At 43.9% G+C, this 16,775-nt stretch overlaps 1 protein-coding gene across 1 annotated transcript; it reads left to right on the forward strand.

Moving 5' to 3' along the window:
- The first annotated feature begins 368 nt into the window (after nt 1-368).
- On the forward strand, nt 369-12,037 carry LOC142824844 (maestro heat-like repeat-containing protein family member 2B). Its single transcript, XM_075916632.1, has 9 exons — nt 369-521; nt 1,023-1,121; nt 2,623-2,774; nt 3,709-3,852; nt 9,241-9,333; nt 10,025-10,094; nt 10,209-10,322; nt 11,099-11,172; nt 11,891-12,037. Exons 2-9 carry the CDS (start codon nt 1,049-1,051, stop codon nt 12,035-12,037), a joined length of 867 nt encoding a protein of 288 aa, XP_075772747.1. The 5' UTR covers nt 369-521; nt 1,023-1,048.
- Nucleotides 12,038-16,775: the final 4,738 nt, after the last annotated feature.

Raw genomic sequence — 16,775 nt, forward strand, 5'->3', positions numbered from 1 at the left:
AAACAGAATCTGAGCTATTTCCAAAAGAAGCAGTATTTGGATTTAGGGTATAGTTTATTCAGGAAAATTCTCTGAATATCGTGAAGCTGCCCACCTCCTCTGAGGGAAAAATATCATGTCACTATGATAGCCAATCATCCACCACAAATAGCTAATAGCGAATAGTCTAAGCAGCTTGCAAACAACTGAAAGGCTGACAAGTGTTTAGCCAAACGATTCAATGATTATTTATGACTAATGATTCTGTTCACAGAAAGTTGGGTGGAAAACAGAAATAAAAACTTGATTCATTTGAGCAGCATTGGCTGGTGTAGTTGGCTTTAATCACTTCATTCTCTCTCTTTTTGTATTTTTTAAGGAAGCAACAAATGAACTAAAAGTGGCAGCGAGCAACACATTAGTGGCTCTGGCACGCTGCTATTTCAGTGAGGTGGTTAATGAGCTTCAATGTCATCTGAAACCACTGGAGCTGCCTGACGAGTTCACTTTGATTACACTGGGCAACCTATCATCAGCCCATAGTATGTCAACTTCCATCTTTTGTTTCAAAGTTATTGTCTTCCATTTAAGGACAGAGGTTCACGCTCTGTACAGCTACACAGAGTGCTATTTGGGGGGGCATGAGATGAACTGCTGTGGCTGGTTCCAGTTGCTAGACCATGAGCTATCCACACCAAGGTGCAAGCTCTTATGCCCCATTTGAAGTTCTTAAAGGACAGGATTGAGGAAAATCAGGTCTAGTGGAGCTCTTCTCCATTCCATTTCTCATCCCTCCCCAGTGCTCTCTCTCCTACTCTGGGAGAGGATTGGGCATCCGGCACAGCTGCACATTGGTGGAGAATGCTCCTCCTCAGGGTAAATCCCCCACTGATTTTTTACTTCTGCCTTATCATTTGTATACGCAGCACAAAATGACCTAGGAGCCCATAGCATCCGACCCAGCGGTGTTTCTAAATGCGATAGTAAGAAGGCAGATAACAGTCAATTGTCTGTCTTCCTTTTCTTCTGGTCCTTCTTTTCAGCACTCAAGTGCATTCCTTTTGTGGGAATGACCATGTACAGCATGAGCTCCATGCGGATGTTAGTCGACGAGAGCAGGCTGAGGCAAGCATTTTGTGGTGGTAAGTGCCAGCACTTATTGTAGATGTCCAAAATGGATATTTAGGGGCCTTGGTACAGAGTTAAGTGACTGATCATTTACAAACAGGCTCTGAACTGGATTGTACCAGGGGCTGAGTCCTCATGCTCCTGTGGCACTCAGTGGAGTTGAGAGTGCTCCTTACTTTGCTGGAGGTGCTGAGCATTTGTAAGTTCAGGCCCTTTATGACTTGTGGATATTTTAAAAATAAACAAAAGCTGATGCTGCCCATGTGCCAGAAAACTCCTGGGGGAAAATGTGCAGGCAACAGTTTGAATTACATTTAAAAATTTCCCGTTTTCCACCCCTCCACCCATTCCTCCTCTTTAGTTTCTTAATTATCATCTCCTTTCACCCTCTTTCTCTGTCCTCTGATCTTCTCCACTTCTCTCTTCCTTTGCGTTTTGGTTGATGCTCAAGTAAGGCCACGTCTACACTATGCAGAAGATCAACGCTGCTGCAGTTGATCACCAGGGTCCAAATAAGCAGGTCTAGTGAAGACCCACTAATTCGAACTGAGTGGGTGCTCCCGTTGGCACCGGTAGTCCTGCTTCTCATGAGGAATAACACTCCTGTCAACCTTCCACTGTGTGGACAGTCTGAAAACACTATTTAAGATACATTAACTCCAGCTACATAATTAACATAGCTGGAGTTGCGTACCTTAAGTCAACTTTCCCCTTTAGTGTAGATCAGGCCTAAGGGCCTAATCCTGCACCTTTGAGATAAATGGGAATTTTGCCATCAGCTTCATAGAACATGGGATTGAGCCTTAATTTTCCTTTCAAGGGCAGCGGGTGCATCTAATTTTAGGGCAAAATGCTGTCAAATCTCAGTATAGCTAATAGGAGTTAGGGGCACTGAACATCTTTCAGACAAACTGTAACCCAATAGGAAATCATACAGTTTTAGGGCTAAATAAGCAATAACTGCAGAGGACATGAATCATTCAGAAAACAGCTGGTCAAAATATTTTGGTTTTTTTATTATATGTTTCATATTTGTTTCCAATTTGATGGAATATTAAACTGAAAAATGTCAATGACAGTTTTAATCAGGATGTGTTCAGTGTTTTTGTGCAGCTAAAAAGGTGGCTGAAATTTGTTGATTTTTGAAACATGTGAATGATCTTTGTAATTTGAAATTTTGAAAAAAACAAGAGTAAACACTTTTAATTTAATTTAAACTACCCTTTCAATCAGCTCTAATTAAGAGGTAACAAGGGAGAAAAAATATGTTTTCAAATGATGGGAATTAAAAAGAGATGGAGAGAGGCAAAAGAGAAGAAAGCCTTTTGAGAAACAAGAAATGGAAAGGAGGGAAGAGAAATAATTCAAAACTCTTATTGGATTTCATCAGCTGTTCCTGAATTGGGCATGGAATTGTAATAAACTACAAGCCTGGGTGTCTTCACTGATGAAGCAACGTATCCTTATTACTATTGCATCCTTTTCATATTGCCTGTCTTTTTTCCTTCCATGCAGTTCTGGAAAAATGGTCAAGGGCAGTAAATGTATATTTTAGTAACTGGGAAAAGTGCCCATTTCCCAGAATGGGTAAATCTCAATTCTGTGATCAAATTCTTCCCCTCTATCGTCATGTGACAAGCAAATGGACCACATGTGAAGATTTGGAGGTGAGAATTGTAGGCTTTCTAAACCTTGATGAGAAATTGTATTGTTAAATTCTCTGTGTATGGCACTCTTTGTGATGATGGAGTTCAATGGCAGGTTCTTTGGGATGGAACAGAGTATGATGTAAAACATTTTAAAAAGATTATAATGTCACAAGCTCCTGGAAATTCTGTCTGTACATAGTGTACATAGATTCCAGTTTTGTCACCTGACATGCAGATGAATACAGGAGAATGGGCTAAATTCATTCCTGGCAGATGTCTATTCAGTTCCATGAGAGTTACAGCAGGAATGAGTTGGTTTAGTGTGCATACTAATCTGGGGAAATATCCCACTTGGGAAAGTTGTGAGGTGCAGTAGAATATAATTCTGAAACCAACACCATAGCTGTGTCTAGACTGGAAAAACTTGCCAGCTGTGTACACTGGCTGCTTGAATTTCCGGAAAAGCACTGACGATCTCATGTAAGATCGTCAGTGGTTTTCCGGAAAGACTATGCTGCTCCCGTTCAGGCAAAAGTGCTTTTCCGAAAGACTTTTGCGCAAAAGGGCCAGTGTAGACAGCACAGTAGTGTTTTCCCCAAAAAAAGTCCCGATCGCGAAAATGGCGAATGGGGCTTTTTTGCGGAAAAGCGTGTCTAGATTGGCCACGGACGCTTTTCCGCAAAAAGTGCTTTTGCAGAAAAGCATCCTGCCAATCTAGACGTGCTTTTCCGAAAATGCTTTTAACAGAAAACTTTTCCGTTAAAAGCATTTTCGGAAAATCATGCCAGTGTAGACGTAGCCCATGAGTCTTAATTCTTTACCAGGAAATATTGAGATAGGGCTGTTTCAACAGTGGAAAAGGGAAATTGCACTCGTCAGAAGTAGAAAAGATGGGCCCATTGCATGATATTGAATGAATTTGTAGGAACATATATTCTGTGTCTCTGTGTAGCTCAAGCAGGCCATCATCAAAGCCCTTGGTCCCATGATGAGCCTCCTCCTGCATAAAGAAGAGTATCAAGATAAGGTGTTCAAACAGATCCCATGGCTCCTTAAGCAATATAAAGAGGATGTTAATGTTTTTCATGCCACCAAGGTGAGATACTTATTAAAATAACTATCAATGTGTGCGCATAGGTGAACTGCACTAGCTACTACAGTGGCGTTTCCTGGTCTACATAGTGACTTGTTAGCTAATAGATAAACACACAAGTCTTGATTTTATAGACATGGTGACCCAGGTGACAAGTTTTGTAGGTAAAAGCCTCTCATGAAAAGTATCTTCTGTTTCCTGGAGATGCTAAGGAGGTAAGAAACAAAACACCTGCCCCTCCCCCCCATAAGATACTCCCTCCTTGTGATTTATTGGTACATCCTATCAACTCTGTGTCTCTCTTTTAGATTATAAATAAACTCCTCAAAGCAGGGGCTGCTGTGTGTTGTCTCTGGGCAGTATTAAGTAAACGGCCAGTAGCTGAAAATTAATACTAAGAAGGCCTGAAGTGCATTGCTTTAGATTATATAACTAGATAGATATAAAATCACTGTCTATTTCATCTACCGTTGTGTACAGGGCTGTTGTAGCTGTGTTGGTTCAAGGATATTAGAGAGACAAGGTGGGTGAGATAATATAATTAAAGATATTTTTTCACCCACCTTGTCTCTCTTATTTCATCTACCCTCAGTATCACATGACCAAGGTAATTCCTGCCTGCTGATAGTGAGAGGATGGAGTGAGGGGAGTTGGCTTCAGTAGTATGATTGAGCATGCTCAGTCTATGTGAGCTGGCTCAGTACAAGCCAAGCAGCAAATCCAGGGCCACAACCCTGCTGCCCTTCCCCCCTCCCCACTTCCCCCATGGTTTACTCCCAATCTATGTTGGCTTTCTGGTCCAGAATATGTGGTTGCTTTTGGGATTGGAAAGCCCATGACTTTGAGGGAATCAATTCCTCATGGACTTGACTAAAAGTATCAGAGGACTACACAAGAGCCTAAATGTAGTAAAATATGTAGATTTCATCAGAGATATCCTGGAAGCTTCAAGCAGCAAAGAAGAAAAGTGTGTAGGTACAGGAAGGAGTTAGACTGTCATCTCATTATCAATAGCCTGGAAGAGAACATAAAATCATCATTGATAAAATTGGCAGATGAAACAAAAATTGGGGAGTAGTAAATAATGGAAAGGACAACTCACTGATTCAGAGTGATATAGATGATTTGGTAAACTGGGTGCTAACAATAAATGTGCATTTAAATATGGCTGAATGTAAATATATTCATCTAGGTGATACATACATGTTGAGGGATGCTTCCTGAGAAGCAGTAACTCTGAAAAATATTTTGGGAAACTTGGTGAATAATCAGCTGAACATGACCTACAAATGCGATGCTGTGGCCAAAAAAGCTGAAGTGCTACTGGGATGCATACATGGGGAAATCTCAAGTAGGAATACAGTGGGAAATGCAAAGTTCATTTCCACACTAGAACTGACCAACAGATATTGGTAGATACCCCTGATACCGGCTTCCTGTGAGAAGAGTGCCTTCCACACCCTGCCTGGCTTATAGCAATTCAGCAGGATGCCATTTGGGCTGCACAGAGCCTCAGCCACTTTTCAGCAGCTCATGAACCAAATATTGCAAACATATATGCAATATACAGCCGTGTGCATTAAGAATATTGTCATCCACAGCACCAGCTGGGGGGAACACCTCTGACATCTTAGCAAGGTATTGTAAGCCCCAATAGATGCAGGACTCACTGTGAATCCAGCCAAGTGCCATCTTAGTGAACACAGTAGGAAGGGGAAAACTATAGCTCCTTGATAAATAAGGTCTAAGGCTTGTGTGACTGCCCCACCTCCATGACAAAGAAACAGGTGCCACAATACTTCAGACACAGTGGCTATTACTGCTGCTTAGTACCCAACTTCATCACACTGGCCACCCTATTATTGGACCTGATGAAGAACACCCAATCACAGAAAGTCCAGTAATTAGAAAACTGTTAGGAAGCCTTCCAGGCCCTGTGAAAGCAGCTGAACCAAGAGCTGGTCCTATCCCATTCAACTTCACAAAGCCTTCTATCCTTCAAATGGAGGTCTCGGAGGTAGGACCAGGAGTGGTACTATCTCAAGAAGCAGGTGGGAAGGAGCACCAGATCCTTTATCTCAGCTGCAAGCTGTTCTCCTGAGAGACCTGCTGCCCTACTATAGCAAGGGAGGCCCTGGCCATCAAGTGGGTGATCTACACCCTGGGGGTATGTCTACACTACAAAGTTAATTCGAACTAAAGGATGTTAGTTCAAATTAACTTTGATAGGCACTACACTAGCACTCCGCTAGTTCGAACTTAATTCGAACTAGCGGAGCGCTTAGTTCGAACTAGGTAAACCTCATTGTACGAGGACTAAGCCTTGTTCGAACTTACTAGTTCGAATTAAGGGTTGTGTAGCCACTTAATTCGAACTAGTGGGAGGCTAGCCCTCCCCAGCTTTCCCTGGTGGCCACTCTGGCCAACACCAGGGAAACTCTATGCCCCCCTCCCAGACCCGGATCCCTTAAAGGGGCACGGGCTGGCTACGGTGCCCGTGCCAGGTGCAAGCCTGACAGCACCCAGCAGGCAGACCCTGCACCTGGCACGGCTCGAGCCAGCCACCAGCTGCCAACCAGCCCTCCCTCTCTTCCTGGGACCAGGCTGGCAGCTCTTGGGAGCCTGCCCAGGACCGCAAGAGGCGGGCACCGGCCTGGTCTAGTGCGGACATCGTGGACCTCGTCCACGACCTCCGCAATAGGCTCAGGAAAATGGCCGTCTAGGGCAGGAGAGCTGCCAGCCTGGCCACCGAGGAGCAGGTGTGCATGAAAATGAAGGTGGTCCACTGAGACCCCCCGACCCTGAGCCCTGAGCTTACAATGGCCGTACTGGCTCAGACCAAAGGTCCATCTAGCCCAATAGCCTGTCTGCCGACAGCGGCCAACCCTAGGGACCCTGGAGGGGATGGACCGAAGACAGTGACCAAGCCATTTGTCTCGTGCCATCTCTCTCCAGCCTTCCACAAACTTTGGGCAGGGACACCACTCCTACCCCCTGGCTAATAGCACTCCATAGACCCAACCTCCATCACTTTATCTCACTTCTCTTTAAACTCTGTTCTAGTTGTAGCCTTCACAGCCTCCTGCAGAAAGGAGTTCCACAGGTTGACTCTTTGCTTTGTGAAGAGCAACTTTCTGTTTCTAGTTTGAAGCCTGCTACCCATTCCTTTCCTTTGGTGTCCTCTAGTCCTTCTATTATAGGAACTAATGGAGAACTTTTCTTGATGCACCCTCTCCACCCCACTCATGCTTTTATAGACCTCTATCTTATCCCCCCTCAGTCTCCTCTTTTCTAAGCTGAGAAGTTTCCCAGTCTCTTTAGCCTCTCTTCATATGGGACCTGTTCCAAACCTCTGATCATTGTAGTTGCCCTCCCCTCTCCCACCCTCTCTCTTCCCCTCTCCCACCTCCTTTTCCCAGTCTTCCCGAGTTTTGTTCAATAAAGAGAGATTCTATTTTTGACCACACGTTTTCTTTATTTTGTAAATCAGGAAGGGGGGCTAGGGAAGGGTAAGTGGAAGGAGGTGAGGGAGGAATGGGGTATGAGCCCCCGATGGGGAGGACTGGGCTGGCTCTGCGGGCTTCTGGGGGTGGAAGCTCTCCTGCAGCCCCCCAATTGCTCCCTCTCCCCAGATAGCAGCCTGCGGCAAGTACAGCCGGGCTGATGGCCTAGTACTGTGATGTGCCCAGTGTGGGCACTCAGGGCACTCCAAGCCAGGACTGCTTTACAAGCGGGGCACCCCTGAGAACTCTCTGTCCGGGGTGGGGTTCGGGTCCCTTTAAGCACAGCCCTCGGCTAGCCTGAGCCAGCAGCTCCACGCTCTAAGTCCTCATCTGATGCCCTGCCGGCATTGCTTCCGGCCATCCTTAACCCCGGTTCAGGGTCCACTTAATGTGGCCATGCTAGTTCGAATTAGCAAAACGCTAATCCGAACTAGTTTTTTAGTCTGGATCCGTTAGTTCGAATTAGCTTAGTTCGAATTAACTAATTCGATCTAAGTTAGTTCAAATTAGCGCTGTAGTGTAGACATACCCTGGGATATTATGTACTGGGGAAGCCCTTTCAACTGGTCACCAACCATGCACCCCTCAGATGGATTAATAACATGAAGGACACCAGTGCCTGAATCATGAGGTAGTACTTCCCACTCCAACCCTATGACTTCTGTATGTTATATTGGGCCAGGGAAGGCTCATGCAAACACGGACTTCTCCCAAGTGGAAGGAGACGATGAAGAGGAAGGTCCACCAATGGACATCCTCTTAAGGGGGAGTGTTTGTGACAGAGGATACCCACCATGCATGGTTCAGCGGGGGCTAATCATGATCTGTGGGCTATGCCCCTTCATACTTGCTGGGAATGCTCCAACTGGAACCAGGATATAAAAGAGAGCAGCTCAGTTCTGTCTAGGCTGACAGCTGAAGGGAGTAGAGGTGCTTTGCAGGCTTTTGTGGAGGGACTGCCAGTGCCCTAGGATGCAGAAACCAGCCAGCCTGTGGTTCCAGTTGACCCCCCCCCCCCCACAACCATCCAATGCCACAGATGGAGGAGAGACCACGGAGTTACTGAGATGACCTGCTGCAGAAGATTGGTGGGAAGTAATCTATGTGAACTAAGCATTATTGAGTTGAGGTATTAGCCTTTGACTCTGCATGTTTTGGAAGAAACCCCATTGAGCTGAAAGACAAGGTCCTGGGCTGGGACCCTGTGGAGTAGGTAGAGCCTGGTGGAGAAGGGCTGGCCACTAGGCAACACTGGTTTGCCCCAAAGGGTAGTTGAGCACTAGGTTGAACGGTCGTACCTAGAAGGGCTTGGGTCGTTGAGCTGAAGAGCCTCATCAAAGGGCTGCTGCACTGACCCTGACTATTAGGCAATGCTGCTCTAAGAACCAGGCCTGCTATGGTGGTTGGGGAGACTAGGCCACTTGGGCTGCCTTAGTTCTTTAAGTCCTCCACAACCTGATACCATCCAAACAGGGTGGACCTACCCTGTGACAGGTAACTTAATTACAGTCTATAATATCTGCATGGGGAAATATATGTAATGACCTAGCAGAGAAAGGCATGACATGATCCAGTGGCTACAAACTGAAACAGGATCCATTCAGATGGGAAATAAGGTCTACCTTTTCAGTGGTGGGATATTAGCCATTCAAACCATTTTCCAAGAGTCAAGGTGATCATTTTAAAATCAAGATTGGATTTTTTTCTGAAAGTTCTGCTTTAGGAATTATTTTGGCAATTTCTAAGGCCTGTGTCATACAGAAGGCCTGACTAGTTGATGACAATCATCCCTTTTGGCCTTGGAATCTATGAATTCCATGAACCTGCTTCAGTCATTGCATATTGCTCCTTTGTATGCCCACCTTCTTACTTTCACCTTCTGTTGTAGAGTCTGAGGCAGCTCTTGGAAGTCTCTGGTGAATATAAGATCCTTCTACCTAAAAGGAAATTTCAAGCCATCTGCAGTGCTCTGCACAACCGGGTGAGGGGAACTTCTTCTTGTATCACTTGAGCTTAAGCACAGCAGATCTGAAGCATATTAAGAATAAACATCTTTTGAATGCTAGTGAAGAGCCCGAAGACCTTCTCATGCCTTATTGGTTTCTGCTGGCTTAAGAATAAGCAGATAGTGGTCTCATTTTATTAGCTAAAATCCAGCTCAGTTTGTAAAGCAATTTTAGCATAAGCCAGTTCTTAGAGGGAGTTAGAGTTATATAGTAAAAACTGATCCCATCCAAATGGGGAGGACCTAGCCTGTGACAGGGTGACTTAATTGCAGTCTATAATATCTATGTGGGGAAACATATGTAATAATCTAGCAGAGAAAGGCATAACGTGAGCCAATAACTAGAAAATGAAGCTGGACAAATTCAGACTGGAAATAAGGCCTACATTTTTATGGTGGAATAATTAACCATTTGAACCAGTTACCAAGGGTCAAGTCTTGATTCAATTAGCTCTGCTGCTAAAAACACTTTGAAAGCAGGAACTTCTGTTATCCAATGTATCTGTCATTGTTTCTGATTCTTGTTGTGCAGTCAGTACCATTTATTTTGGGTTCAGAGCTCTATTTGGAAAGGTAGGAAGTGAGTGCTTAGAAATTAATTGAGCATCTTCTTTTCAGTTGCTTGTTCTGATTAGTTTTCCTTTGATCACTTCTCTTCTTCCCACAGATCTGTTCTCAAACTCAGCAGCTCATCATGGAAAATCATATGGAGCTGTTCTATTGTATCCTACTGCTAGGTAGGGGAAGAGACTCCAAATTACACAGTGGTTTCCTTGTAACTTCCTTCTTTTGTAGGTGTGGTAAGAATGAGCTTTCAGTTGTTAGTGAGGATGTGATTTCTTCCTTTGCAGCCCGTTCTTCTCCTGATGACCTCATAGCATTTCTGCACTCGCAGCTGAAGATTAAGAAGGAGACTGTTCGTGTGGAATCCCTGAATCTGCTCACAGATATTATTGGTGCTGACTGTAAGTAACACAGGAGTAACTGTGACTGCTGCGATCATCGCCATCGTGCTAGGGGTTGAGTTGGGGACATCCAGAGCTAAAAGCATGAGCTGCTATAGGTTGATCTAAAGAACCAAGGCTTTGCAGGCATGGTAGGGCTATAACATACTCATGATCTCTGCAAATGGGGCACAGAGGATCTGTAACACAGGGGCGGATATAGGGCAGGGCGAGCGGGGCGGCCGCCCCGGGTCCTGCGCTTCAAAATCCCCGCGCCTGCGCATGGCGTCACTGTGCATGCACCGTGGCAAAGGGGTGGGGCCCGTGGAATTATGCTTCCCGGGGCCCTGCAAAATGGTCATCTGCCCCTGCTGTAACACATAGAATCATATAGTCATAGATTATTAGAACTGGAAGGGACCTTGAGAGGTCATCAAGTCCAGTCCCCTGCTCTCATGGCAGGACCAAGCACTGTCTAGATCATCCCTGATAGGTGTCTATCCAATCTGCTCTACTGGTGGTAAACACAGACTAACTTCACTGACATCCATTTGTCTAACTCTCTTACAATATTTCCATCAGGATAGTATGATGGCGCTATTTACAGAAGTGGAAATACTTCAGACTTAGACTGGTGAAAGTGAGATCAGAGTCTGGTCCTATATTTTCCCCGCTGATTCTGTATAAGAGTGAAGCTTGGTAGTACTCTTAAATAGGGCCCAGGACACATTCTAATGTGGAGCATGAGTGTTTGGAACAAAGATATACTATATTGCACACTTCTCCTTATCTTTCAGTGCCTGAGACAAGAGTTAGAAAGTTTCGCATTGTGAAGGCAGTGAAATCTGCTCTCAGTGATCAGAGTGCTAAGGTAAGATTGTGTGTGGAATAGTGGTATTGCTGTTAATATCTCGGAAGTATTTCACTCAGTGGAGAGTCTGGCAATGAGACACATTTTTAGGCTGAGATTATTAATAGGGTTTCAATTAATCACAGTTAACTAAAAATTAATGGGATTAAAAATTGAAATTTATTACATATTTTTGTGGTTTTTTACATTTTCAAATATATTGATTTCAATTACAACACAATGACAAGTGTGTACTATGCACTTTATATTATTTTTATAACAAACATTTGCATTGTAAAAATGACAAAAGAAATAATATTTTTCAATTCATCTCATACAAGTGATGTAGAGCAATCTCTTTAGCGTGAAAATGCAACTTACAAATGTAGATATTTTTTGTTAACTGTAACAAAGCAATGTAAAACTTTAGAGTCTACAAGTCCATTCAGACCTACTTCTTGTTCAGCCAGACACTAAGACAAACAAGTTTGTTTACATTTATAGGAGAAAATGCTGCCTTTTTCCTAATTACAGTGTCACCTGAAAGTGAAAACTGGCATTTGCATGGTACTTCTGTAGCCAGTGTTGCAAGGAATTTACATAACGGATGTGTTAATCATTTGTACTTCAGCCACCATTCCAAAGAGATAAAAGCAAAAGCAAAAGGACTCTCATATCCTGTCTCATATTGCATGCAGAAGGGATAATAATAACTCGTGCATAATCTCTACCCTTGCAGGTGAAGATGGCAGCTCTCCATTTCGTCAAGAAGCTGCTCAGTTCAGGAAGCGTGGAGAATTGTGCAGCAGGGGATATGGTTGCATACGTTTTCAGAGAGTTCGATGTGTCCACCAGAAATCTGGTAAGGAGAGTTCTTAACACTTAGGACTCAGTTCTGCCATTCTGGCATGCTGATTGTTCCCCTTGACTTCAGTGGGAGCTTTGGATGCTCAAGGATGCAGCTGGACTGAAGGATTAGAGCTAGAATCTGATCAGTGATATTCGTGTAAAGCCAGGGTAATGCCCCTGACTTCAGCGGCATTATTTTGGATTTACACAAGTGTAACAGAGACCAGAATCTGATTCTGGATATTTACATCTGACAGTGCGACCTACATTCCTTAGACCTCGGGCAAGTCAGTGAAAATTCTGACAACACAATCTTTCAGTGAAATGCTCTTGTATAAGGAAGCACATCTTTTTTATAAATAGACTCTCCAAAGAACACACTGGTGCCCAATCCTGTGGCTGCTGAAGCATACATCAACTATTAGCAAAACACTGAAGTTATGCAGCCTACATCAAGATGTCTAGAACCTGGAAAAGTTTGCTGCACACTTCATACTCAGTTCTATGTGTACTAGTTCAAAATCTTTTCAATGGGTATTTCCAGCTATGGGCAGAGTCATGGACTCCAAACACAGAGTTCCACGATGGGATCCATGATATACATTAACTTTACAGTAAGTTGTTGGGGATCTTAGCTCTGCCTGGCCCTTTAGCTACGAAGTGGGAGCTTATGGCAGTACTCACCAACTGCCTCTTTTTCATGCTACCCATCTCAAAGAAAGTAGGAGGCAACTCTTTCTCATCAGGCCACATTTGCTCTTATTTAAACTGAAATCAGTAGAGCTGATCAATATTTAGTCTGGTGTAAGGAAGAACAGAATTTAGCCTATAGATAGACTCACATTCACTATGCACAGAATGATCAAGCTGCTTGGGGCATCAGAACAAACAGAATGGCTCCCTCTAGGTTCTGCATATTTATTTCCACTGGGCAGAGTCTGAGTGGCTCTCCTCAGAGATAAAAAGAAGAAATGTTCTTTTTTGAAAATTTTTCAAAAAATGAATACTGTTCAGGGAACTCTTTTATAGAATCATAGAACGATAGGGCTTGAAGAGAATTCAGGAAGTCATCGAGTCCAACCCCCTGCTAAAAGCAGAACCAATTCCAACTAAATCATCTCAGCCAGGGCTTTGTCAAGCTGGGACTGAAAAACCTCTAGGGATGGAGATCTCACCACCTCCCTCAGTAACCCATTCCGGTGCTTCACCACCCTCCTCGTGAAATCGTTTTTCCTAAGATCCACCCCCCCACACACACAACTTGAGACCACTGCTTCTTGTTCTGTCATCTGTCACTACTGAGAACAGCCTCTCTCCATCTTCTTTGTGTCCCCTGGGGTTTTCCTAAGCCTGGGTTCTGACCCACCAGTTAGGTGTTTCTGTTATTCTCTTCCCTTAAGAATCTCCATCATTCGAGGTTTTTAATGCCAGGCTTGGCAAAGCCATGGCTGGAATAATTAAGTTGGGGCTGGCCCTGCTTTGAGCAGGGGGTTGGACTATATGACCTCCTGAGGTCCCTTCCATCCTTAATCCATGATTTTATGATTTGTGCACTCCTAATGCAATGGAAAAGCTCTCATAGGTCAATATTCAGAAAGGCTTTGTAAGAAATAGACACCGCTTCTACAGCCAGTGTTTTCCCACTAGCTAGTAAATTCTATGTATCTATCTCATAGCAGGGGACAAAACTTCCCTCCCAGGATGTTCAGGAAGAAAGCACTATCCAAACTATGTGCATTCACATCCTGCAAGGCCTGGACATATCAGTCACTGGAATGACCCAAGTAAGTGACATGTTGCTACTGCTTCGTGAAATAAAGACATTCTTCCGTATATCTACTGTACCTCTCCATAAGGAAGCTTCTTGCCAGTCAGGATAATGGAGGTACAGCATGTCAAGTTCATGTCAGAGATGATGGGACCTCTGTATCATGGAGGAAGCGATTCACAGTACAGACAAGATAAAAAGGAACTTCACTGGAAGGAACCATAATACAGTGGTCTTCTTTTAATTACCACGATTGCCTGAGTGCAACGTCTCCTTAGAGTCCCCATGAATCCCTTGGAAATGTAGACTTGGTGATCCTGTATTTAAACAGTTATTGGGGCCGTGATTGTGCCTTCTGTATGTCTGAAAAGTGCAGGATGAATTTATGGTGCTGTCTAAGTAGCTTTATAATACAGGGAAAGATGATTCATCTCCGGATGAGAACCAGTTTGCTAATGCTCTCCAAACAAGGCAGTGTGTACTTAAAATGTAGAGAGAGGGATCACTGGGACAGGTAGAGTGAGATGATGGCGGAGGGGAGGAGAAAGTGAGATCGAGATAAGGTAACGAGATAGGGAAGGGTCAGTGATGACTAAAAGGAGAAGGTGCATGACAGAAGGATTCAGCCAGTAGGAGGTGGGGGAATGAAAATAGCCAAGTGTTGAACTGTCTTGCTCTTCTGTGCAGGTGTTATGGCCAAGGCTTCTAACATATGTGGTGCCAACTCAGTACACTGGCACTTTGAAGCCTCTCTGCAGATGCCTCCAGGAAATGGCTGAGAAAAAGATGCAAGAAGGAGGAGAAGCTGCTTGCCTGGACTACAGTGGACAAGGTTTATAACAGAAACTCTTTCATTTATTCTCACCAGCCACTATGAAATGACCAGATTCAGCCTGTTCCAATTCTCTCATCTTCAGTCAAGAGACTAAAAGGAATGCAGGATGATCTTGGGATTAAAACATGGCAATGGGAGGGAGCTAGAAATTGGGGGTTCTGGTTCCAGATCACCACCAAAATTCTGATATAACATTGGGGAAATCACTTGCTCTCTCTCAGCTTTCCCACTTGTGAAATTGAGGACTAGTTAATGCCAGTTTCTTAGAGGTGCTATGAGGAGGAATTAACTCATGTTTGCAAAACACTTTTGAGATGCTCCGCCTGAAAACACTATGGAAATGCAAATATTATCAGCTGCATGCAACATTGGTGGGCATATTGGAAATGGCTAGGTGAACAACATCAGCGGGATTCTCCGAAGTCTGGCATAATTAATGATCTTCTATTTCTTTTCCCAGGGAAACTCCCTACACCTCAGGGATTGCTGGCACGACTCCTGGTAAGTAGACCATGGAGGACAGGTTTTCTGAGAAATGTGAAGTGGAACAGTTAAGTATAAAAATCAGTTTTCCAGCTAAATGCTTTAGGCTGAAGAATGTGTATGATTGGGTCTCTCTCCACCCTCCCCGATCAGACAGAGACACACTGTTCTACACCCTCATGCTAGTTAGAATATTTTCTTCTTTAGGAAGTCACTGCAGTAGAAGCAGCAGCTCTACAATGTGTAGTCTCCACAGTGAGAGAATCTGAAATATTTCCTCCTTCAGGAACAAGCTGGTATCTTGCTGCAGAACTTAGCCTGTGCTTTCTCCCTCATTGACAGGTTGTAGCCTCATCTCCTTACGAAAGAGAAGGACACGGATATTCTGTCTTGCAGCTGCTAAAAGCCTTGCACCAAAATATCCATGCAGCAGTGGGTGAGATGTGGGGAGTAAAGATTCCAGCTCTGCTGCAGCACCTTGAAGGTAAAGTGCTAGTTGGGAGTGACGTGGTCCATGGAGGATAGAAGAGAAAGCAGAAAATGCATATTCCTATTGACATGTGTGGTGCCATGCATGTTGCAGTCCGTGGGAATAGTGTGGAATTGAAACTGGGGCTCTAGACACCTCACTTTTTCTACAATTGTGAACCAGTGAGCTAACTCCAGTGTCAAACCGGGGGCCAACCACTTAGGATGGAATCAGGCCAGGAAGGTTTCAGTTGAATGACCATTTTACAGCAGTATCTTCCTGATCTTAGCTAGGTGGTTATTTAGGAAGCTCAATACACATGAAACTGGAGGTTTGTGAAACTCTTATGCACTGTTTTTGTGGTCACAAGTACAGTCTGATTTTTGCAAACTGAATTTTTCTGAAAAATTAAAGCCTAGGGCTAAGTCTAGACTGGCATGATTTTCCGCAAATGCTTTAAATGGAAACATTTTTCCATTAAAAGCATTTGCGGAAAAGAGCGTCTAGATTGGCACGGGTGCTTTTCCGCAAAAGCACTTTTTGTAGATAAGCGTCCATGCCAATCCAGACGCGGTTTTGCGCATGAAAGCCCCGATCGCCATTTTCGTGATCGGGGCTTCTTTCCGCAAAACAATACCGCATTGTCTACATTGGCCCTCTTGCGCAAAAGCATTTGCGCAAGAGGGCTTTTGCCTGAACAGGAGCAGCATAGCATTTCCACAAGAACACTGATAATCTTACATGAGATCATCAGTGTTCTTGGGGAAATTCAAGCGGCCAGTGTAGACAGCTGGCAAGTTTTTCCGCAAGAGCAGATGATTTTGCAGAAAAACTTGCCAGTCTAGACTCAGCCTATGTTTATTGTCAAGATTAGTTCAATTTAAAAATCCACAGTTTTTCTTTCTGTAAGGAAACTTAATCCATATATTAGCAATAGAATCCATGCCTGTCACAACAAAGCTACGTTGACCAAGTGGGTGCCCTACATATAATGTGTAATCTACGTATTGTAGGCCTGATGTCTTTCACCAATTTTACAGTCGTATGAAACTATTGACATCAGTGGGAAAAAATTTAGCATTGGTTGTGTCTATACTACGGGGTTATGTCAATATGGTTATAGTGACAAAGCTAGGACAATATAGTCTCTGCACTATGTAACTGTGAGCCAGCAAGCTAAGTTGCACAACTTCAGTTATGTGAATAATTATCTGAAATCG

The sequence above is a fragment of the Pelodiscus sinensis genome, unplaced genomic scaffold, assembly GCF_049634645.1.
Source record: "Pelodiscus sinensis isolate JC-2024 unplaced genomic scaffold, ASM4963464v1 ctg44, whole genome shotgun sequence".
NCBI lineage: Eukaryota > Metazoa > Chordata > Testudines > Trionychidae > Pelodiscus > Pelodiscus sinensis.

What these genes read in the sequence shown, in the direction of transcription:
- LOC142824844 (XM_075916632.1), top strand. Translation starts at nt 1,049, where the DNA reads ATGACCATGTACAGCATGAGCTCCATGCGGATGTTAGTCGACGAGAGC. An exon ending in ATGTTTTTCATGCCACCAAG is followed by an intron (nt 3,853 to 9,240) that starts GTGAGATACTTA and finishes CTTCTGTTGTAG; the next exon opens with AGTCTGAGGCAGCTCTTGGA. An exon ending in TCAGTGATCAGAGTGCTAAG is followed by an intron (nt 11,173 to 11,890) that starts GTAAGATTGTGT and finishes CTACCCTTGCAG; the next exon opens with GTGAAGATGGCAGCTCTCCA.